At 37.9% G+C, this 25,260-nt stretch overlaps 1 protein-coding gene across 3 annotated transcripts; it reads right to left on the bottom strand.

The window, feature by feature from the left end:
• Nucleotides 1-313: 313 nt before the first annotated feature.
• LOC105483279 (Bardet-Biedl syndrome 5) lies at nucleotides 314-25,260 on the bottom strand. Of its 3 annotated transcripts, none has more exons than XM_071072906.1 (12): nucleotides 24,773-24,928; nucleotides 22,420-22,502; nucleotides 17,612-17,677; nucleotides 16,884-16,933; nucleotides 16,625-16,752; nucleotides 12,382-12,517; nucleotides 11,544-11,639; nucleotides 7,836-7,898; nucleotides 5,976-6,110; nucleotides 2,239-2,322; nucleotides 1,078-1,101; nucleotides 316-923 (listed from the first exon to the last, which is right to left on the bottom strand). In XM_071072906.1, exons 2-12 carry the CDS (start codon nucleotides 22,496-22,498, stop codon nucleotides 822-824), a joined length of 963 nt encoding a protein of 320 aa, XP_070929007.1. In that variant the 5' UTR covers nucleotides 22,499-22,502; nucleotides 24,773-24,928; the 3' UTR covers nucleotides 316-821. The 3 variants fall into 3 exon arrangements, with proteins under 3 accessions (XP_011742369.1, XP_070929007.1, XP_011742368.1); XM_011744066.3 differs by lacking the exon at nucleotides 24,773-24,928 and adding an exon at nucleotides 25,105-25,260 and having other exon boundaries at nucleotides 493-923; XM_011744067.3 differs by lacking the exons at nucleotides 22,420-22,502; nucleotides 24,773-24,928 and adding an exon at nucleotides 21,110-21,669 and having other exon boundaries at nucleotides 314-923.

Genomic DNA, 25,260 nt, shown 5'->3' with positions numbered 1-25,260 from the left:
GGTTGATGTATTTCAGAGTTAGTTGTAATTTTTAGTTTTTACAAAAATGACAGGTTTAAGGATTACAATTTGTATTAGAGTTGGTTTACATTTGGAGCTATGTGATTATTTATTTATTTATTGAGACGGAGTCTTGCTCTGTTGCCCAAGCTGGAGTGCAGTGGTGCAATCCTCAGCTCACTGCAGCCTCCACCTCCCAGGTCCAACTGATTCTCATGCCTCAGCCTCCCAGGCAGCTGGGACTACAGGTGCCCACCACACGCCCAGCTAATTTTTATATTTTTAGTAGAGACAGGTCTCACCATGTTGGCCAGGCTAGTCTCAAACTTCTGACCTCAAGTGATCTGCCTGCCTCGGCCTCCTAAAGTGTTGAGATTATAGGCATGAGCCACCATGCCTGGCCAGGAGCCATGGGATATTTAAACCAGATTTTTACAATTAAGAAAGCAGAATTTTGATTATTCCATAAGAATAGTCTTTTTCTTTTAAATAATACTTTCAAAACGTTAAATGGTACTGCATAAATTCTTTATTAAACCGAACATGATACAGTCACTTAATATCTGAAAACTAAGACTTTACAGGTATTAAGTACAAAATAAACATTTATAAACTAGGTACATTTTGATGACAATTTTAAATATAATCTTTAGAAAACTGAAGTTTTCTAAATGACTTTTTCCTCAATCATTAAAAAAACTCTTACAAGTTTTAAATATAAAAGCTGTAAGTATAAAAACTATTCCATGACTTATGGCAGGTGACTAGTATATTTAAACTAGAGATATCTTTAATAGAAATCCATCTCAACTCAAGATCAATCAACTCATTACTTCCCAAAGTCCCTGTAGGGTGAATCCATCCTTCAATTTCTCTATTGCAAGCCCCAGTTCTTCTGAAAATACTGGTTCACGATCTTGTTGCTTTTTGGGAGACAGGAGGATAAGATGGGAATAGAGAAGGTGGGCAAGGAAGAGGAAAAAAACAAAAAAATAGGTTTCACATAAGTTTGTGAATGCGAAATGTTGGAATTTAGAAACTTTTTTCATATACTGTAGGTAAAATAAATGTCCTTACCTTATTGCCATCAGCAAAATAAGCCTATAAAGACAAAGAAAATTCTATTTCACAAACTGGACATATAATATTCTAATAGATCAGTGGGCTAAGGTACTTAATTTGCAGAATGATTTTATAACTAAATGTATTTCACATTCTGTTACTGTGAAATGTGTTTTTCATCTGTCTCTACAATGCTGGTAGCAGAATTCACTCTGTTAATGTTTACAAGAGTTACATCTTAAGTTGTAAAAAATGTGCTCTGTAATGTATGATTAGCATTGTTAACTTGAAAGGAGATAAAAAAGAATGACTTAACCGTCATATGGCAAGAAACAGGTAAAAAAGAGAAAAAAAGAAAAGAAAAAGAACGACTTAGAAGCTATAAAATTTCTTCCCTACATTTGGTTTAGAAGATAATACTGGCAAAACAAAACAAGTACTTCAATGTGTCAGCAAATGAATATAGTTTGAGGTAGTAGTATAATTATTTTATACTCATTTCACACCTTTGTTTCAAAGTATTTGTTACCAGACAGGTATTCTAGTCAGATTAATAGCCATAGAATGGAGAAAGCACTATTATTTTGGCTATAAGTTAAATGATACCAATTTGGAAATAGGAAGGCTATTGTTCAAATACATGTCCTTTTCAAAACAAGATCCCTATAAAATAACAGATGAACATTTCATAAAAATTAATGAAAGTATAGATTTTAAATTAACTTAATTAACAATATTTAACATGTTCTATTCACAGTATGAAAAAACTTTACATATCTAAAATCCTAAAATCTGCTGAATAACTAAGTTTTCAAAGTATTTATTTCCTTTTTTTTCTTTTTTTATAGAAATGGATTTTTGCCATGTTGCCATGTTGGCCAGGCTGCTCTTGAACTCCTCTCCTCAAGCAATCTGCTTGCCTCGGCCTCCCAAAGTGCTGGGCTTACATGTGTGTAAGCCACAGTGCCTGGCTTCAAAGTATTTCTGATTTTGGTAATTTAAAAGTTATTGTCACAAAAGAAATCCCTCACTAAAAATATTATCTTCAAACTCAGGTATAAGATACCATCAAAATCTCAAGTTATATGGTGTTTCATACACTTACACTATTATTTTATTAAACAAGACTGAGATAAAATCCTTAAGAAATTTAATGCTCTCCTTTGTGATGCTCACCACAAAAGCATCCGTGTGATCATCAGAGTCTATTTCTACATCATCTTGAATTTGTTCGACTGTCAGAGCTTCAAGTGGCTGGGGCTGAAAATCAGCAGATGTTAAAATGCATCAGAGACAATATTAAATGTACCATGAGAACTGCAAATACTTTTAAAATAACAATTACAAACTACTAAAGTCTATAAAAATCATGGTATAATTCACGTTTTATTAAAAAACTAACTTGAGTAATAAAACTAATCAAGTAAACCTAGGCTTTCATATCTGAAGTCAATATCATGAAAAGAACTAGAGAGAGAAATTTACACATACTTAATACTCAGATATCTTTAAAGAAAAAACTCTGAGTTGACTTTCAGTTTCTTTCACATTGTTTAGAAAAACTAAGTTTTGCATAATAGCAAATGTTCAGTTTTCCTCAGAATAGTCATTATATAGAATTTGTGAAAAGTAAAAGAACTAATATTTTTATGGAATATTCTAAAGGTAAAGAATAAAATGTAGAACTAACATTTATTTGTTCATTTTTCAAATATTTGAATATCCCCTTTGTTATATTAGGTAATATACCAGTACTAACAAGGGTTATAAAATCCTACCCTTAAACACAAAGGGTTTATAATTTACTGAGTAGAGAAAAAGATAAAACACAATGACCAATAACTAAATATTATGTTGAACCATAAGAAACTACCATTTTTTATGTCAAAATGATAAAATATCAACACTATCATATGATTCAACCTACAAAAAGCAGTTATAACAAAGCTGAAGATAGCCTTAGTGTTTCAACCACATTCAGAGTTGTGTGACTATGTGCAAGTAAATTAACTGAGCCTCAGTCTCCTTAACTGCGGGATAACAATAATAATAATACACCTCACAGTATCATTGGGAAGATTAAATGTGATGGTGCATATAAAGTGCTTAGAGCACTGAATGACAAACAGCAGATATTTAACACAGTCATCCAACAACTATGAATATTCACTATTATGTGCTAGTTTTGACTGGTGGAGATATAGCCATTAAACAGACAAAAACCGCTGACTTCATGGAGATCACTTATAGTGGAGGAGACTGATTAATTCTGAAAGGAAGGGAGGAAGGAGAGAGAGAGAAAGTAAGCAAGCAGAATAAAGTGATGGGAATTGCTGTTTTAGAAGAACAGTCAGGGAAGATCCTGAAGAGATGGCATTTGAGTAGGAAGTCACATGAGGTGAGACAGTGAGCTATTATGGCTAGCTGCTATTATGTACTGGGGTCAAAGAACAGGAGAAGAGAACAATCGAAACTTAGAGAATGGGTAGGGGAACTAACCTGTCAAGCATCTCCCATGTGCCAGGCATTTAATGGACATGATCAATAACTTTCTAAGAAAGATTATGTCTGTTTTTCTCTTTTATTTTTTTAAGAGAGAGGGTCTTGCTTTAAGAGATAGGTCACTGCTGCAGTGCAATGGCATGATCATAGCTCACTGTAGCCTTAAACTCCAGACCTCAAGCAATCCTCCCATCTCAGCCTCCTGAGTAGTTAAGACTACAGGCGGGCCACCACCACAGCTGGTTAATTTTTAAAATTTAAAATTAAAATTTTTTTTAAATTTAAAATTTTAAAATTTAAAATTAAAATTTAATTTTTATTATTTTAAATTTAATTTTAAATTTAAATTTAAAATCTAAAATTTTAAAATTTTAAATTAAATTTTAAAAGTTTTTAAATTTTAAAATTTTAAATTAAATTTTAAAAATTTTAAAATTTTAAAAAAATTTAGTAGAGACAGGGTGTCACTATGTTGTCTTATGTTGAGGCTGGTCTCAAACTCCTGGCCTCACGTGATTCTCCCCCTCAGCTGCTCCAAAGTGCTGGGATTATAAGCTTAAGCCACTGTGGCTAGCCCTATATCAATTCTGAGAAAACTGAAGCTCACATTTGCTTAGGATCACAAATAAATGATGAAACTGGGATTGAAAGTCAGGTTCTAAGGACCATGCCTGTTCTGTAACATTATTTTACAAAGAAGAAAAATAGCTAGAAACAGGGAAGAGACTGGTATAACTGAAAGTGTAAAATAAGATAATGGGAAAAATGAAGGAATACTTCAAAGTTTTCAGTGCAGCTGACTTTGACAGTGCCAAAAACATAAGTAAACAAATCAATAAATCAGCAGGTTGTTGCTTTTGAGAAAAAGATGAGGAGGCCAGTTTTAGGTATGCCAAGTTTGAGATGCTCATCCAAGACCTAGTGTATCTTATTGACTTGCATAATTATTTAAATTACTAAGATAAATCTGAAATAAGAAATTTCACTAATGTCATTTGGGATGCTCATCTATATGAAAATATTAAAGGGTATTTGGAACCATAAGCTGAAAGAATATGTCAAGGTCAGAAGGAAAGATCTAGAGTCATCCGCAAAAGTACAAGTTGAAGAAGCTGAACAAGCAGGTGATATTACCAAGGAATATACAGAGAAGGCAGAGTGAAAGGGAGACTGCTGAAAGAAGAGCATGTTGGGAAGAAAAAGAAAGGATGGTTCAGATGATGAAATACATAGTGTATGTAATACAATGTCAGAAACCCAGATGCAAGTTTTAGCTAGAAGGACAAATATATAGAATTTGACAGGGAGGGAAAAAATTAAGTACAAGGAGCACTACCAGGCAACAAGGGCCTCACTAAAGTCACATGCTGTAGTCCAAGAGCAGAAGGAGAGATACAACTAATGGCTGTGACATGGCTCAGCATGCGAAGAAGCCCCAGCAGGGGCACCGATCATAAAGTAAACGGCAAGGGCACCAACAATAGAGTGCATAATGAGGGTGCCAGTAAAAGAACAGACAGCAAGGGAGTCTACAATCGAGTGATCAGTGGTGGGACCAGGACAGAGAGGACAGCAAGGACAATGGCAGTGGAGCAAATGGCAAGGGCACCTCTGACAGACTGGACAGTGACTGTCCCAGTGATAGAGCAGACAGTGGGGGGCACCAACAATAGAGGGGACAGCAAGTACATCAGAGTTAGCGCCTCTAGCAAGAGTACTGGTGATAGAGTGGACAGTAACATAAGTAACAAAGGACACCTCTAATGGAGTGGGTAGTGAGGACACAACTGATAGACTGGATGATGAGGGTCCCAGCTGGAGAGACAAGTGAAGCCAAAAGAGAGCTCATGTACCTGGAGAGCAGGGAATACTAGCAGCAACTGGGAAAGAAATAATGAAGAAGACAAAGAGCAGACATGTGGGCAGGATATGCAAAATATTTCATAACTGATATGGCAGAAGTACGGATCAACAGGAATGGATGCAGGCCGTGTTGATGTAGCCTGCTCCTGGAGTTGCTATATTGTGGAGTACTAAGGAAGAAGATGGTATGCATGAGGCCTGTAAGGTTTGTCCATGCTCATAGGGGGCTGACATAAAATAAAAATCTGACAGAGTGAGAGACTCAAGTCTGTCTGTATCAGAGGAGCATTGCACATGGAAATTTACTTAGGTGGCTGCCCACCTTCAAGGGCAGGTATCGAGGGCAGGAATGAATGATGAAGCAGCCAACTAGAAGACAGGTGGTAGGTACCAATTAGTGATAATCCAGGAGCTGTGCCCACTTGGGCAGAATCTGTATATTCACCATTTTAAACACAGTTCAAAATGTGCACAGTGGTATTTACATCTGAATTTTATAGATTGCATAAAAGCAATGCAAACTTTATTTCACATACTCAACAAATTACCTTTTCTTCCATCTCATAATCAACTCCAAATATGGGACTGGCAGAATAGACTTTGTGAAGTGAATTGATTTCCTTAACTGATTCTTGTAGTTTTTCCACAGGATCTATTTTAAAGCCAAGAACATATCCACCACTCTACAAGATAAAATAATAATAAAAAATCCAACAAGTCTGAAGAACAGTATTCATAGTATAAGATAAATTATAGCTCAAATTGTCCTTATTTTATTTTATTTATTTATTTATTTATTTATTTTTGAGACGGAGTCTGGCTCTGTCACCCAGGCTGGAGTGCAGTGGCGCGATCTCGGCTCACTGCAAGCTCCGCCTCCCGGGTTTACGCCATTCTCCTGCCTCAGCCTCCCGAGTAGCTGGGACCACAGGCGCCCGCCACCTCGCCCGGCTAGTTTTTTTGTATTTTTTAGTAGAGACGGGGTTTCACCGTGTTAGCCAGGATGGATATTGTCCTTATTTTAGAGCATAATACATAAGTTCATTTTTTCAATTAAACTTTTTATTATGAAAAATTTCAAACATACACAAACACAGAAGAGCACAAGGGAGCCTCCATGGAGCCATCATCCAGCTTCAAGAAGCAGCAACACGTGGCCAACTCTGTTTCATCTGTAACCTTGCTCTCACCTGAACCCCTCCTCCCCCAATGCAGGCTTATTTTGAAGTATATCCAAATATAAGTTCATCTGAAATATCAAAGGTAACCTTTCAAGATTTAAAAAATACACTGTAGACTGTGAAGGCCAAGGGAACTATGTTTTTCTTGAACTAGGCCTTGAAAAGGAACAGACTACATGAAAAGAAGAAAGGAAACGGGCCATCTGAGGCTATCTCCTTGAAGAATTAGGAAAGAAACTGGGCCATGATACAGTGTTTTGAGAGGAGTGTTAAAAAACTAAGTAGCATACCGTAATAGATGAGAGTATATGTTCTGGGTTAAGAGCACATGCTTTTATGTTCAAATTCTGGTTCTACCACTAATTCACTAGCTATAGGATACTTAGAAACTTTCCTTAACCTTTCTAAGCTTCAATTTTCTAACCATAAAATGGTTATCAAGTTGTCATATTAAATAAGAGAAACATATATATGACATTTGGTACTGTTCTTGGAACAGAGTAAATACTCAATAAATGGCAGCTGTAGGCCAGGGGAAAGGAATAAGCATACATTCATGTTTAAATTTAGAAGGTAGATAAGTAATTTTATAAATCACTTTTAAAAAGTGTATTTAAAATTTTAGCCAGTCAAAACTACTACCATGAGACCAGCATGTTTTATTTAAATGCATTTCTGCAAAAACCTGGCATAATGGAGCACAGCAGGTTATAAATAGCATATAATGTGTGTGTGAGAATGTAAGACCTCAAATCGTGTGTGTACACAAATATATGTTTGTGTTTCTCAAAGACAGTCTTGGTAAATCAGTCAGACTTGAGATCACAGCTTAGCCCCATCACTTACTAGCTGTGAGATCATGGGTAAGGTTCCTAACTTCTCAAAGCCTCAGTTTCCTTGACTATAAAATGGAGGAGAAATAGTAGCTGTATCATAGGGTTGTGTAAAGATTGAGACAATGCATGTAAAGCCCTCAGCACAATGATTTGATTCTGTCATTAATAAGTGATGATCACAAATGATCATGTCTGTCCAACAAAAAAGCATAAGCAGGATTCTTCCTCTGGGGACAATTTCTGTATGACTTCAAACACTTCATATATAACTTCATATTAAAGCTAATATTCTTCTCAGATGTAAACTGATTACTATACAAGTAAAACTAAAAATCTAGACTGTCACATAGTTTTAAAAATCAAAGATTAATAAAAATAAACAAGATCTTACCTGCTGAGAGCTTTCTATGACAAGAGCTAAACCAAATTTTGAATCTCTAATCTTTATTGAACGCTAGATACAAAATGAAAAAGAAAAACATGCAAGTTTTTATTAATTGAATAGTGACTCTTTAACTCAGTTTTTAAACTTTACACAGTATTTACTTTTCATAATCTAAAGAACAGAATTCTCCTCCTTCCTTCATTAAACTCCCACAGAGATCAAATAAAACAAGACTGAAAATAGGTGGCAAACTTTTAAGAGGCAACGCAAGAAAGACATCTCTGAAATAGGCACAAAATTCCCTGACTCAAATATTTCTCACTTCCAGAGAGTGAACATTTTTAAAAATTAGAGACAATTAAATTAATTAGGTCTCATTCAGCCACCCAGGGCAGAGTGCAATGGTGTGATCATAGCACACCACAGCCTCAAACTCCTGGGCTGAGGGATCCTCCTCCTACCTCAGCCTCCTGATTAGCTAGGACTACAGGCATGTGCCACCATGCCCAGCTACTTTTTAATTTTTTGTAGAGATAGGGGTCTCACTACACTGCCCAGGCTGGTCTGGAACTCCTGGCTTCAAGCAATCCTTTTTTTTTTTTTTTTTTTTTTTTTTTTTTTGTTGAGACGGAGTCTTGCTCTGTCGCCCAGGCTGGAGTGCAGTAGCCGGATCTCAGCTCACTGCAAGCTCCGCCTCCCGGGTTTACGCCATTCTCCTGCCTCAGCCTCCCAAGTAGCTGGGACTACAGTCGCCCACCACCTCGCCTGGCTAGTTTTTTTTTTTGTATTTTTTTAGTAGAGACGACGTTTCACTGTGTTAGCCAGGATGATCTTGATCTCCTGACCTCGTGATCCGCCCGTCTTGGCCTCCCAAAGTGCTGGGATTACAGGCTTGAGCCACCGCGCCCGGCCAAGCAATCCTTCTTTCTCAGTCTCCCGAAGTGCTGGGGTTATAGGCATAAGCCACGGTGCCCAGTCTGAACTTTTAAACAAAAGGCTAGGAATCTTTCAGTTTTGGTAAGCCAGTGTCTTTTGTAGCTCCTAAGGCTAGATTAGTTTGTTAAAGTCACATGTGCCTTCTGTTTCTTCCATCATAGGTGGCTACATTCTTAAAAGAACCTCCATTCTATTTAAGTTTTAAAAAAAAGTTTGAATATTTATCACTAGACATCAAGGAAGGTTGGGATAGATCAAGTGTCATTAACATCAACTGGTAAATGTGATGTGAGGACTAAGCTTGGTCAGCGGAAGATAGGCGGTGACACCAGTGGCCTGGGAGAAGGGGAGAGTAGATGCAGAATGGCAGGTAGGGCCTGTAGAAGTGACAGAAAATGTACCTGCTGGCAGGGTATGGGAGAACCACGGAGGACCTAACACTATGACCAGGAGACCGAAAGCCCAGAGAAGGGTAATCTGGCAGGTGATGATGGGATGCCATGCTTCTAGACAGACAGGCAACTTTGAGAAACAGACTAAGAAAAAGAAGAAAGGCTTTGATGATAATTGTTATGAAAACCTGGCCTTTCACCTGGGCTACTTTACACCCCACCAAGCGTATATACAATCCCAGTTAAGAATCATAGAACACTGGCTAGGGGCGGTGGCTCATGCCTGTAATCCCAGCACTTTGGGAGGCTGAGGTGGGCAGACTGCTTAAGTCCAAGAGTTTGAGACCAGCCTGGGAAACATGGTGAAACCCTGTCTCTACAAAAATTACAAAAAAATTGGCCAGGTATGGTGGTGCACGCCTGTGATCCCAGCTGTTCAGGAGGCTGAGGTGAGAGGATCACCTGAACCTGGGAGGTGGCGGTTGCAGTGAGCCAAGACCATGCCACTATACTCTAGCCTGGGTGACAGAGTAAGACCCCTGTCTATAAAAAGAAAAAAAGAATCACAGAACACTGGCATTCTGGCTTTCAACAGGTAATCTAACTAGGTGTCTGTGGGTGACACAGGCTGGTAAGACAGAAACTGGCAAGAAGCTGATATAAATATCTATAGGAGTGGGGTCAGGGTAATGGCTGAGGTGTAGAGCTGAAGTTAGACTGACTGCTGCAGTGACAGACTGTGATGATATCAGATTGCAAGTTGTTTGGGCCAATTGAATTCATTCCAGAGGCCATATTTGGCAATTCTATTCTTAAATAACAAAAAGAACAGAAAGCACAAGGTTGTTTACTACTCAATAATTATTCAGTGTAATAGAAGTTAGGTTAGGCAAGCTGTAACACGTTAATGCAATATAAAAAAGCAATAGCAATACAAACACCAATTTGTCAAATACCTATGTAGATTTTGTTACATTGTCCCAGCCTTGATTATAAATTCTTATGTTTCTTTTGATAGCAAGAAATAATTTTCTTCCTATGAGATTCTATGGCTTTCTGTTTAATATGTTGCTTTTCTCCATCAGACTGAAAGCCCCTTGATGGCAGGAACTGTATACTGGTTCATGATTTTCATGATTGTGTCTCTAGCACCTGGCACAGAGTAGGTACTCAAAATTTGGCATAAAAATGAATGAATTGTCAGAAATTTTAAAGAAACTCAGAAATCAAATAATTTAGCCAAAGATAGGGTTGGGAATATTTTGAAAAGAATTATTCTTCTCATGGGCCAGGAATTCTTTTCTTAAAAATGGTATTTTCCAGGTATCACATACATTCTGTCTACTCAATAAATATTAATAAAACTCTTTAGTCTTAAGACTATATATCCTACAATAAGGGCAATTATCACAGGATAACCTCATGAGATTTTCATTAACTATTTTTATGTTCCATCTAATTTGTTCTAGAATTCTGTAAGTAGTTTCTTCATATAAAATGAAATTATTTAGTGGATTGAAGTTTACAGTTTGTTTCACTGAGTCACTTATTTATCATAGCAGCAGCAGAGTGCAAAGAACTATCTTTACCTACTCTCAAAACAAACTGGTCTCAGATATAGTCAGTTCTCATTTTGAATTTTAATAGTTTTGTTTTTTTAAAAAAAATAGAGAAGGGGTCTAGCTATGTTGCTCATGCTGGTCTCGAACTCCTGACCTCGAGCAATCCTCCTGCCTCAGCCTCTCAAAGTACTGAGATTACAGGAATGAGCTGCCAAACTCAGCCGGATTTTAACAGTTTTAACTGAACTTAAGCTGAAAGTATTATCACAAAAAATCATCTTGATTCCTTTCACTAAATCTGTGGTATGAATCCAGCTTGCATTACATTCTGTATCTAAATACAATGAAAGCAGTTCATTTGCAGAATTAATAAATTCCTTCTGGCTTTTAAAAGCTTTAGAGCAGAAAGTGACAAGAGAGCCAAGAAAAACTGTGGATCAGTGTGCTAAAGCTATGCCAAGGAAGCACCACACACCTGCCTCATGAAAAAGTTACAGAAAACTTTAATAATTAAAGCCCTCTGGATGGAATCTAAGACACCTTACTCTGTATAACTATTGAAATTTTTAGAATCCGGTATATTTCTCTTCTAATAGCAAGTTGATAATGGTGCTGCTTCTCTGGAATATAGTACAATTGGATGTTTTCTACATTGAAATATTTCATAGTAAATTATCAACATCTTTAAAATATGCCCTCAGCTAATAACTGCTACCACTTAAAAAAGGAAGAGAGAACTCCTCTAATCCTAAAAGTCCAATTAACTATTGAACAAAAATATTTATTTTATGTTAAAATAAGGTCATCAAAATGTATGTACTTACAATTTGCAGATATGGTATACTGACATTAAAACTGTCATTCATATTTGCATGCCATACAATTCTCACATTGGTAATAAAAAAGGTTCCTAAATTGCCCTGTAAAAGACAGCAATGAGATACAGAAATGATCATTTTTTTGGATACCTATTCTTAATTTTCTAATCACCAGAATAACTTATTTTTACAGCAGCAAGAAATACCAAAGTTGAGTATCAATGACTGCATCATTCATCGATGGCAGTACAATTAGATGACTGACAACCTGGACTCTGGAGTCAGGCTGCCTAATCATTAAACCATTAGTACCTACCAACTGTCTGACCACAGGGAAATTTCTCCTTGATGTATTTTGTCAAATGTAAAACGGAGATCTGATTAAATATCCCATGTAAATCAATCCCTTAGCACAGTGTCTAAATGTTAGACCTTACTAAAATTATCAATAAAAACCTTGGACAGGTGAAGGCAAAGGAGTTGTGGCAAGAGAGAGAAACAAAACATATGTAACAGCCCCCAACAATCCACATTAGATTGTATTCTTTATAAGGATAGGAGTGGAGTTACTCTGTTCCATAGTTAGATCTTTACCACCTAGCATAGCACCAGGAGTTTTTGATTCATTAATTAAGGAGACATTCCAGGATTATCAGGTATTTCATTGTATTGAATTGAAAATAGGGATGTTATTGTCAGCCTAACTTGTACTTATCAAAAAATAATATGCTTTCCTATAATGCTAATTTTAACAATTAGAACTGACTACGTAAATCCAACGATAAATGGAAAAATGATTACCAAAACACTCTCCCAAAAGGTTCACGAGTTCTTTACACAGTACCTGATCACTGGATAAATTCCATACTCCATTTATTTTATCATATACATGTTCTTGTGGTAACAGTCTTAGTTGCTTGTTCTGAATTAGTGCACTTCTTAATTTAAAATCACGATACATTTTAGAAGTTTCATACGCTCTGTGAAAAAGAACAAACAAAAGACAATCTGAACTGAAAATGTGATTTTCTTGGGTTATGTTTACTTACTTACTAAAATATACAGTTGTTAATATTTATGAACATTACTCAAATAATTATGATAAATTTAATATTTTTATTTTTTAAAAATTGTTTTTATAGAGACAAAGTCTCAATACCTTGCCCAAGCCAGGCACAAACTCCTGGGCTCAAGTGATACTCCTGGCTCAGCTTCCAGAGTAGCTAGGACTATAGGCATGTGCCACTGCACCCAGCTATATTTTTCTTTTTAATAAGGTCTGGTAATTACAGTTTTTTGTAGAATTTGTCATTTTAGTGTTATTATTTACATATTTTATCTCAATAACCTATTTTTTCTTTTTTTGAGATGGAGTCTCACTCTGTCATCAGGCTGGAGTGCAGTGGTGCAATCTTGGCTCACTGCAACCTCTGCCTTCCAGGTTCAAGTGATTCTCCTGCCTCAGCCTCCCGAGTAGCTGGGACGACAGGTGCATGCCACCACGCCAGGCTAATTTTTGTATTTTTAGTAGAGACGGGGTTTCACCATGTTGGCTAGGATGGTCTCGATCTCTTGACCTTGTGATCTGCCCGCCTCAGCCTCCCAAAATGCTGGGATTACAGGCGTGAGCCACCGCACCTGGCCCCTATTTTTCAATACATATGGAAATTGCTTTTTCTATCAAAATGCTACCTTTTCTTCATTTCCTTGTTTTTCAAAGGACATAAACAGGCATCCAATTATTAATACTTTTTCTCAGCCAGGCACAGTGGTTCATACCTGTAATCCTAGCACTTGGGGAGGCCGAGCTGGGCAGATCACTTGAAGTCAGGAGTTTGAGAACAGCCTGGCCAACATGGTGAAACCCTGTCTCTACTGAAAATACAAAAATTAGCCAGGCGTGGTGGTATGCACTTGTAGTCCCATATACTTGGGAGGCTGAGGCAGAAGAATTGCTTGAAACCAGGAGGCAGATGTTGCAGTGAGCTGAGATTGCGCCACTGCACTCCAGCCTGGGCCACAGAGTGAGACACTGTCTCAAAACAAAAACAAAAACAAAAACAAAACAATTACTTTTTCTCACTGCAACCTGAAAACATGCTCATATCTACCTCCATACAGAAAACTAGAATGAATCTGTACTGATTCCAAAAGGGACCCTAAAGGGAGAAGGGGGAAGGAGGAAGAGAAGAACGGGGAGAGAGAGGGGGAGAAAGAGGGAGGAAGAAGGAGAGGGGAGGGAGAGAAAGAGAATTAAATCCCTATAATTTTTTCAATGTCTATTGATAATAAATACAGAAACCCTGATTAACTTTTGATTAATTTTAATATTTCACATAAACAGGCTAAGTTACCTATTTAACAAAAGTAAAGTTTTCTTAGCCTTAATAACAACAGATTCATATATTCAATGTTGAACTTCTAATTTTTATTTTAATTAATCTTCTAATATATAAATTGTGAAAGAGCAGAATTTTAGCACTCTGCTTGTAAATCTTAATTTTCTTTAGTGCTGTTATCATCAATACTTAACCAGTGGAAGAAATGGAAACTATTTATGCTATAAATTATTTTTTTGGAGAAGCACATAGTGTTTTTAATACTATTAAAGACAAGCAGCTTCTGTTCCCTTCATATTCCATTTAGAACTTTTCATTTCACAGTACTTCTTTAAGTGAAATAAAGAGCTAAGGTTTAGGTATATGCCCAAGAGAACTGAAAACATACGTTGACACAAAACTTATACACAAATGTTCATAGTAACATTATTCATCATGGCTAAAAAGTAAAAAACCCAAATGTCCATCAACTCATAAACAGATAAACAAAATGTGGTATGCTCATACAATGGAATATTCTTTAGCTACAAAAAGGAATGAACTACTACTACTACTGATACATGCTACAACATGGATGGACCTTGAACACACTGTGTAAGTAAAAGAGGTCAGACATAAAAGGCCACATGTTATATGATTCCATGTAAATGAAATTTCCAGAATAGGCAAATCCATAGAGACACAAAAAATTAGAGGTTGTCAGGGGCTGTGGAGGGGAGGGAATGGGGAATGACTGCTATGGGTAAGGGGTTTATTTTGGGAGTGATGACAATATTCTGGAATTGGATCTTGGCAATAGTTGAACAGTACACTGTGAATATACTAAAACTATCAAACTGTATACTTTAAAATTGTAAATTTTATGAAAAATTTTATGTGAATTATATCTTAATTAAAAATTAAACTATTATATAGATCAAAACATCAATAAAATTAAAAATCAAATAAACTAGGAAACTAAAAATAATATTTGCAATATATATGACAGCTAAGGGCATAATTAAGAAATTTATAAGAAGCCAAAAAATACACAAAATATATGAAAAATGTCAACTTCACTGGCAAATACAAATTAAACAAATACACACATACATACACATACATACACAATTATATACACACATATATACACATACATGTGTATATATCCTGTCATCTTAGCAAAGCTTAAAAAAAAAAATCATAGCACTTAGGGCTGGTTTATAAAAGAAAAAAAGCCGAGGTAGTAAAAAGAATTTAGCAAACAACAAGAAGAAAAAATATAAAAACAAAACAGACTGGGTGAAGTGGCTCACATGTGTAATCCCAGCACTCTGGTAGGCCAAGGCAGGAGAAACACTTGAGCCCAGGAGTTGGAAACCAGCCTAGACAACAAAGTGAGACCCGGTCTCTACAAAAAAAAAAAAAAATTTTTTCTTTTTTGGAGACAGAGTCTCACTCTGTTGCCTAGGCTGGAGTGCAGTGCAGTGATCTCAACTCACGGCAACCTCCATCTCCCTGGTTCAAGTGATTTTCCTGCCTCAGCCTCCTGAGTAGCTGGGATTACAGGCATGCACCACCATGCCCAGCTAATTTTTTTGTATTTTTAGTAGAGGCAGGGTTTCACCACGTTGGTGAGGCTGGTCTTGAACTCCTGAAGTCAAATGATCCACCCGCCTGAGCCTCCCAAAGTGGTGGGATTATGGGCGTGTGCCACCACATCCAGCTTTAGAAAAACATTTAAAAAAACTGGCAGAACAGGGTGGTGTACACCTGTAGTTCTAGCTACTCAGGAGGCTAGGGCAGGAAGATCGTTTGAGCTCAGGAGTTTGAGGCTTCAGTGAGTTATGGTTGCACCACTATACTCCAGCCTGGGTGACAAAGCAGGACACTACCTCTGTTAAAAAAAAAAAAAAAAAAGGCTACTAACCTAAAACAAACCAAAATACCAATAAAACTCTTCAGGGAAAACACTCAAACATGCCTTCTACCTACTAGAAAAATAATCTTTTAAAGTAATTAATTATGCAACTTGTTTAGCTATATTGAATGAATTCTTTATTTCACTTTACCTACCTTGGTAGCTAATTTAATCCGGTAGAAGTTTTTAATGAATCTTCAGTAGTTTTATGTGTTTTATAAATACCTTCAAAGTGTTTATTAAATGATAATAAAACATGTTCTTCTCAATATCTTTCTGATGTTTACAACAGAGCTTGGAGGAAGATGGTACCACACTTGTAAGCTTTATTCTCTACAACAGGGGTCCCGAACCCCCGGGCCACCGATAGAGGGGTACTGGTCAGTGGCCTGTTAGGAACCAGCAGGAGGTGAGTGGTTAGGGGGTGAGTGAGCAAGGAAAGCTGAGCTCTGCCTCCTGTCAGATCAGCTGCGGCATTAGATTTTCATAGGAATGCGAACCCTACTGTGAACTGCACGTGTGAGGGATCTAGACTGTGCCCTCCTTATGAGAATCTAATGCCTGATGATCTGTCACTGTCTCCCATCACCCCAGATGGGACCATCTAGTTGCAGGAAAACAAGCTTAGGGCTCCCACTGATTCTACATTATGGTGAATACATAATAATGATATAAATAAAGTACAATAAATGTAATACACTTGAATCATCTCGAAACTATACCCTCACCCAATCCGTGGAAAAACTGTCTTCCATGAAACTGGTCCCTGGTGCCAAAAAGGTTGGGGACTGTTGCAGTCTAAAACCATAAACTAAAAATATCCAATAATCCATAAAGTATTACTATACCTGTGTACTGCCATCACAGAAGTAAAAAGTCTAGGGCTTCCAGGAACCAAATTTGTAAATATAAATTCAAAACGAGTACTGTTACATTTTGTTAGTATATAAAGAGCTTCAGTTTGGCCTCGTAATTTCTGTAAGGACAAATTTATTTAAAAGTTCAGATTTTAAGAGCAATTTCTCCTTTATAGTGAAAACAAACATCGACCTCAAATATCTAGTTTCTTTAATATATATATATTTCAATAAGATTTTTTAGACTTACAGAGTTAGCAGTCCTTGTTGTAATATTCAATATGCAATTGTAACCGACAGCTAAAATCCAAAAGCAAAGAATGTAAAGAGCATGATACGGCACACTGAGAAAAAATACTTTTCTTAAAAAAAAATAGGTATATACAGAACTTTTGACAGTTTAAAAAATTAAACATATATAGAAATAAACTTTTAAAAGTTTTACAGAAATAACTATAAATTTAAATAATTAAAAAAACTAGAGGGTCAATTCTGTCTCTTTGAACACATAAAAATATAACACAGGAAAAAGGAAGTCTTCATCCCTAAAGCCTCTGCAGCATTCTTTACTGAAAGTTTTAGCACTACTACTAAAAAAGAACAAGTCTAGCTGGATAATCTAAAATACTTTTAAAAAATAAGCGAAACAAAATTTAACACAATGAAAAGCTTATACTTTTATTAGAGCTTCTTCCTTCTTTGGGATTAATCAAAACAAAGGATAGCATGTTCTCAAAAATAATCAAAAAACAAGAACCAAGGTTAAAGGCCTAATCTCACATATGTCCAAGACACAAAATGGACAAACCAAAATAATAATGGATAATTTTGTTTGCATTATGATGTCTAGGATTTCTGAAGGTTTTGTATTTTTATTAACTTAAGATTTCTACATACTTCTTTGGTATCAAAGGCACCATGCAAATTCACTTGACAAAGGATTTTTTTTCTTCAGACTTATCTAACAAAGATACTTACAAACATTGACTCTTGATAATGCCAAAGAGTGCCAGAGAATTCTTAAATTTGTTACCAAGAGTCTACCTAAAAGCACACAGACAAAAAATAGGTTAACTTAAATAAGAACTCATTTTTGCAGCACTGAATGAGGTGGTTATGGAACTTCTGGCCCAGTACCAGAAGCAACACTCGGATATTTTTCATATATTTATTAACTGAAAATATTGTGCATATCCAACCTATATAAGGTATACAATATATGATTCAGAATCCCAGAGAAACAAAATTTGACAGTTATATAAGGGATACAGATGTTCTCTGCCAATAGCTTTGCTCTAACTCAAACTGACTGAGGAAAGAATTGTGTACTAGTTTTTTTGTCTTGGTAGAAGCTGTTCTGGGTCCCAGCAAGTCATATGTGTACAACTGAGAATGAATATAGGATAATTACACAGCTATTCACTGAAATCACACTTTTCAAAGAACTCTCTCACACACGCTAATCCTTGCTATATGAGTACTTTCTTAGCAGTTCTCATTTAAATGAACCATATATTTATACACATAATTTTGCTGTGAGCAAACTATTTTGTTCCTAAGAAGTTATGGTCAGGCTGAAGTCTATTTAAGGTTTTACACTTTTTGATCTTAGCATCAGACTGATGTTCATACACTGAAATACAAAGTTAGATACTTCATTTCTCAAAATGTGTCCTGTACAATAGTGATCCCTTACTGATGCTCCAAGTAAAAAACAATAAATTTGAGAATGGCATACTAGGTGTATTAGAGATGTACAATACAATTATTAGCATATTATCATAGCTTTGAGATATTCTGAAATAATAAGACTCACTTTGTTTAAACACATTATTTCACCAACAAATTACAATCATAAAATTCTTTTTATGAGTAATCTACAGCCAGCCAGATTATACTATTTCTGAAAACCTCTACAATGTCTAAAATCAGAGAAACGAGGTCTGTATGAATACTTGAGTGAAACTGGATAGCAAATGTGGCTCTAAAAAAGATGAACACATTCTCAAGGGAGATTGTGGAAAATTACAGAATATGTTTGACAAACAATAAGTAACCCAGCATAGCTGGATTATAAAGTTCACACAAGATCATAGAAGACTAGGTATAGTATCCTTCAGTTATTGGTCCAGTGGAAAACAGATGGCACACTCAAGTTAAGATAACTGAGGTTTATTTACAAAAGAAGGAGCAGCAGTTCATGAAATCTGGAAGAAACAAGAGTCCTATGGAGCTGACTTCTTTGAGAGGAAAAACACAGCTAGCCCTTCATTGGGAAGGAACCAGGGCAATAAATACCCAGGCCTCATACTCCTGCCTCCTTTTGATCTTCTGCCACGGCTCTTCCAACTGGAAGCAAGAGTGTACAAGGAACCCTTAGATGTACTCTATACCAGTTATCTTTCCAGGGCAAGGGGAAAAGCGTGGAGAGGAATGCCGGACCTGGATGGACAAATGGAAGACAGCAGCACAGGTGATAAAAGTTGTTTTTGGACATACTAGAAGTTCTTCAATGCTAGACAAATAAGTTCAGACTTAGATCTATTAGGAATGGAGGCAGTAGAGTTGGGGCTGAGGTTTAGGATTGGAATTAGGGAGGACTAAAAATTTTTGAGAAGAGAATAATGACCCTACCAGTTTAGGAATCAATGTAGGCAGTTAGGTTCATCACCCAGCTACGTGACCTTGGAAAAGTAAACTAACCTCTCTATTCCTCAGTTTCCTCATTTGAAAATAAATATGACTGCATCTACTTTAAATTTTTTGTTTTACTGTTTTCATTATTGTTAAATGAGATTACATTTATATAAAAGATTCAGAACAGTGACTGTCAATAAACATTCCCCAAATAACAGTTATTTAAAAAATAATCCTTTGCAAACTCATTTTTGACCTTTTTTTTTTTTAATATAGATACACCGGTTTTCCTTATGCCATTTTACCTAGGCAACATTTTATCTCTACAAATGTGCCATGGGCCCAGGACATCTATGGATTCTTTTACATTTTTATGTCAGTCCCAGGAGAAATTATGGAGTGGGAAGGGTTTGCCATATAAAACCACCAACCACCTCTGTTTGCCTTTTTCTTTGCTCTTGGTATATCTCCTACAACCTCTAGGATTTTTAATGCTACCTCTTTTCTTCTGAAGAACCCCAGCCTACAGCTCCAAACCCAGTGTTCCAGACATGGACTTTCCTCTCTATCCTGCCTAACACCAAAATATAGTTGTCCCTGTTTCTGCTAATCTCCCAAACACTGAAATATGGCTGTCCCTTTTATTCTCACACAGCCTTTTAATACAATATTTTAATCCTTTACAAACTCATTTCTATAACTGACTTTCTGATCATAGATACATTGTTTATGTTTTCCTTATGCCATTTTACACCTAAGCAACATTTTATCTCTATAACTGGGCTATGAGCTATGGGCAGTGTGCAAAGCTAATCTGATAATTTCAAGTCAGGGTACTAACAGTTGAAAATGGATTAAATGTGCTAATCTTCTGGGATACAGTTTTAACATAGGGGGCTCTTGAACTTGGCAATGTCTTAACTTGGTCATTTTCAAACTGCTGAAAGGGAGGGGAAGGAGATGGCTAGAAGGCAGGATTCCCCTTCCATTTTTTAACTCCTTAACGATCAGAAGCGCTGCGTACTCCTGTAAAATTTCTAAAGGTTTTTGAGGTCTGGCGCACACACACACACACATACGTGTACACACACACACATACACAGTTATTTCTACTTTTATTTTGAGACAGGGTCTTGCACTGTCACCCAGGTTGGAGTGCAGTGGCATGAACATGGCTTACTGCAGCCTCAACCTTCTGGGCTCAAGTGATCCTCCCACCTCAGCCTCCCCAGTAGCTGGGGCCACAGGCGCACGCCACCACACCTGGCTAATTCTTTTTATTTTCTGTAGAGACAGGGTCTTGTTATGTTGCCCAGGCTGGTCTCTAACTCCTAGCCTTAAGTAGTCCTCCCATCTTGGCCTCCCAAAGTACTGGAATTACAGGCAAGAGCCAGTGTAGTTGGCCTATTTTTATTAATAGTAGGATTTCAGGCACTGGAGATTTCTGGTCAGAGAGGCTTTCTGCCCTTCCTAGTCTAAAGTATTAGTACAGGATTCTGCACTCAATGAGTATCTGAAGAATCGAAAAATGTTCTATTAAGAGTTCCTGCCAATCTGTATGAGACTTTCTCTTGGCTTTCTCAAGTTAATTCAGATTTCGTCAAAATACAGTCATCCTGATAGCTGGGATTATTATTCCACCCTCAAAAGCACAAACTAAGACTTCTTGTTTGCTGCTAGATCTTCATATTCCACTCTTATCTGAGCCTGTCAGAAGTATGATCTAAGCATTACTTTAAGGATGGGCCCTAATCACTAAAAGGATCTGCCTGTAGGTGGTGGCAAGTAGGCAGCAGGCCCCTTTGTAAGCCTTTCTTCTCTGAGGGGAACCACCCTCACCTCTATCTCCATTATTTCCTTTGGTGTCTTCAACTGAATCTAAACAATCAATAAAATCTCCGGGTCTTGTTTTCATTTGCCTAAAATGAATATAAAAGTCTGAATTTTATACCTACCACTATACCTGCTTACCATCTATTAGGGACATATTTACTATCTAATATGTCTCTATTAAGAGACATATGTACATTAGCCGGGAGCAGTGGCTCATGCCTGTAATCTCAGCACTTTGGGAGGCTGAAGTAGGTGGATCACTTGAAGTCAGGAGTTCGAGACATATGTACATAAAAGCCAGCAGCATAAATACTACTGTACCAAAAGTTCATGCATTTAAAAATAAGGTCTCTGAGGGGAACCACCCTCAGAGAAGAAAGGCTTACAACAGGGCCTGCTGCCTACATGCCACCCCAGAGCAGATCAGAAGAAAGTCTCAGGAAGCAAGCAGCCACTCAAAGGTCTACAGTAAGCATGTTCTGCCAATAAGGGTTACCGTTCCTTCTCTATGATTTATTGATTCCTCCTTTCCTGAATGAAGTATGCTCTATTTCCCCACCTACCCCTTTCTAATAAGAGGTTTACATCCCTCCCTCCTAAACTTCTCCCCCTAAAACATATGCTGGATACATTAAGCTGCCATTCCACATCTTCTATTTTTTTTCCTTGGAAGTAATGAGGCTTCCAAGACCTACTGGTCACTGGCTCCAGATAGCTGCTATGGGCAGGCTGGACTTTTAAAAGTGCCAACCTTGGGGAGATTTGGTTTGGGAGGGGCTCTAGGGTCCAGCTGTGCTGGTCCTCGGTGACAGTCAGAGAAGTCTCACAGGATTTTCTAGTACTTGACCTACAAATAGATTTCACAGTGCAGGACTAAATTTGCTCCCCACATATCCATGTCTAGGTGACAACCAGAGGTGATTGATGGTGCATTACTCCTGAATTTTTAAAAAGGAAGCATGGCTCCAGGTACTGCAGCTATGACCTACTTATATTTCACTACCCCATATCCTTTTTTTGGAAAGACAGATCCAATGGTCAGAACTAATGCCCCTTGCAAACAGGTCTACTTGAGTTTTAACAGTTACGTTGGATAAACGTAATGTTAGAACCAGGACTTACTGAATGACCAAACTACATGTTTAATACCTATCCTTTCTTCTGTTTAAATCTGAGAAAAGTCTTATGTGAATTTAACTCTCCCCTTCTCACAATTACACTGACAAATGATGCTGTTTCATATATTCTCTAGCTAATATGATTCAACATTTGTAAATTAAACCAGGAATATAAAATACATTTAAAAATATACTCACCTCTATCTCCATTATTTCCTTTGGTGTCTTCAATTGAATCTAAACAATCAATAAGGACTTCTCCAGGTCTTGTTTTCATTTGCCTAAGGTGAATATAAAGGTTTGAATTTTACGGCTACAACTATACCTACTTACAATCTATTTAGGGAGAAAAGAGACATATGTACATAAAACAGCTAGCAGCATAAATAATACTGTACCAAATGTTCACGTATTTAGAAATAAGGTCTTCAAGAACTTCAAGAACCTGCAGATCAGTGGGGCCTGGAGTGATCAGGGCCATCTGGAGTAAGCCAGATTGGCAGGACGTGTTGAATTTTGAAAAATAAAAGGAAAAGAAAAGAGAGTCCTGATTAAAGACCAGGAATAAGAAATGGTAAGGACATGGGAGAAGGCTAGTCAAGCTAGGAAAGAAGGACCATATTGGGAGGTAGTGAGAGAAATACTGTTGGATAACTAAGGAGGAACCAGACTATGGAGAACTCAGAATGCCAGTCTGATAGATTTAGGCCTTATCCTGTGGACAGGAGAGAACCTTCAGAGGTTTCTGAGTAGAGGAAAGGACATCAGAAAATTATGGAAGGAATGGTTAAAGACGAGCTGTATGGGCTGGGTGCGGTGGTTCATGCCTCTAATTCCAGCACTTTGGGAGGCCGAGGCGGGTGGATCATGAGGTCAGGAGTTTCAGACCAGCCTGGCCAATATGGTGAAACCCTGTCTCTACTAAAAATACAAAAAAAAAAATTAGCCAGGTGTGGTGTTAGGCACCTGTAGTCCCAGCTACTCAGGAGGCTGAGGCAGGAGAACTGCTTGAACCCAGGAGGCAGAGGTTGCAGTGAGCCAAGATTATGCCACTGCACTCCAGTCTGGGCAATAGAGGGAGACTCCATCTCAAAAAAAAAAAAAAAAAGCTGTATGAAAAGCATCTTCGGAACTTGGCAAATAGATAAATAGATACAGGTGACAAAAGGAAACAAGAGCAGCTTGCTGACTGATAGAATAGATTCGACAGTGTCCAAAAACCTACCAAACTATCTAAAAGAGCCTTCTAATACACTCTTCATAGAGCCAACTCAATTACCTATTGAAAATACAGATATGACCATATCATTTCCCTGCTTAAAAGCCTTCTATATCCTCCCGCTGCCTAGAAGTTGTTAAGTCCAAAATCCTGCGCTGAAAATGTCACAATCTGGCTAATTTATCTTTCTATTTGTACCTCCAACCTCTCTCCGCAGCAGACCCTGCCTTTAGCCAATGAGGTCACAGCTCCAAGAGTCTGCTTCTAACGCTTAATTATTTTTTTCTTTTCTGGAATACTCGCCTCCTGTCTAGCCTGACAAGGCTCTGCCCATTCTTCAGGGAACAGCTCAAATAGTATGAATATTTATTCTTCAAGGACTTCACCAGGCAGAATAAATTGTTCTGTTTCTATGAGTCTCAGTTTTTCGTTCCTTTTTTTTTCAGAATGGTACTTACCACATTTATTATAGTAGTTGTCTATATGTATCCTCTGCATGAGAATGGGGGGATAAGAGTATCATTTCCCATTATTTTCTGTCTCTAGCTATCGGCACAGTAACTAGCACATAGTAAGCACTGATAAATGTTTACTAATGTTAATCAAACGGACTTTTGTTTGGATTAAGAACCCTACAAGAAAGACAAAAAATGTCATAGAATGTGCGCAATATGTTACTATAGTCCGTAATTTTACGAATTCCTTTCTCTTTCTTCTTCTTAAAAGGCCTAACATGTTAGCATTAGGTATCTAGCCTCTACTTAATCTGGGAAATGTATCAATATTTCATTTTTCCATCTTAGGAGGTAAGGTCCATGATAAGGAACGATTCCATCTAAGGAGGGGAGGTCCATGATAAGGAGCTATAAGAAGTAGCTAAGAAGCTCCATGTAATTAATCCAGGAATCTTAGCTTTAGCGTTTCTCAACACTTAGTATTAGAAATGCCAACCGGCATTTCCCGCCCTGGATTTTGGGGCAGGAGGTTTTTATCCACTTTCTCTTTACGATACTTTCCAAAAACAGGGCTTCTATTTAAAGTATGATAATTTCCAAGAACAGGCTGCAGAAGAAGGCTCCTTCTTGTTGGTAATTTATATGAATAACTAGTGAAAGCTTACCAAGGACATAAAGTTTGCGTGGTTAGGAATTTTTGAAGACTGCCTACTCCCACCTCCCTTATTTTACAGACATGAGGACTCTAGCTTGAATGATGAAGACCTCTGTCCAAGGGCCCACACTGTGTGTCGATATTACACATCTAGTTTTAGAACCCTAGTTTCCTGAGCTCCTGACCTACGCTCCTTCCATGAAATTGAAATCCCAAGCTCACGTGGGTGTATACGGGACACCAAGCGCCGCGTGGCCCCGGTCGTGCTCAGGTTCACATTCCTGATCTGTCCCGCAGGCCAGGATGGGGGACCGGAGGTCGTATGGGACCAAAACTGTGTAATCCAGATGCGCTCTTGCCGCGGCGCCCGCCTCGGGAGGGCCACAGTGGCCCAAACAGCCTGGGGTCTCTCCAGGCGCGGACTACCCGCGCAAGCCTCCCACCCTCGCCAGGGCCGCGAGCTGCGGAGGTGCAGACTCCGCCCGCGGGTCCCTAACGCGCACCGCGGCGCCCTCTACAGGGTTGCAGACCCCTAGGGAATCTTGGAGACTCACTGCGAGGACAGGTCGAAGCGGACATCCCGGTCCTCCCAAAGCGCATCCAGCACCGACATGGTGAACAAGGCCCGCGGCGGGCCGTCTCCACAGCCGTGGAGGCCCAGCCGCGTCTCTCTAGCTCCACGGCAACGGGCCGCCTCTGTCACGACGTCT

This window comes from Macaca nemestrina, chromosome 11 (assembly GCF_043159975.1).
Source record: "Macaca nemestrina isolate mMacNem1 chromosome 11, mMacNem.hap1, whole genome shotgun sequence".
Lineage (NCBI taxonomy): Eukaryota > Metazoa > Chordata > Mammalia > Primates > Cercopithecidae > Macaca > Macaca nemestrina.
The sequence above is the reverse complement of the archived record's forward strand: the minus strand, read 5'-3'. Positions and strand labels throughout refer to the sequence as shown.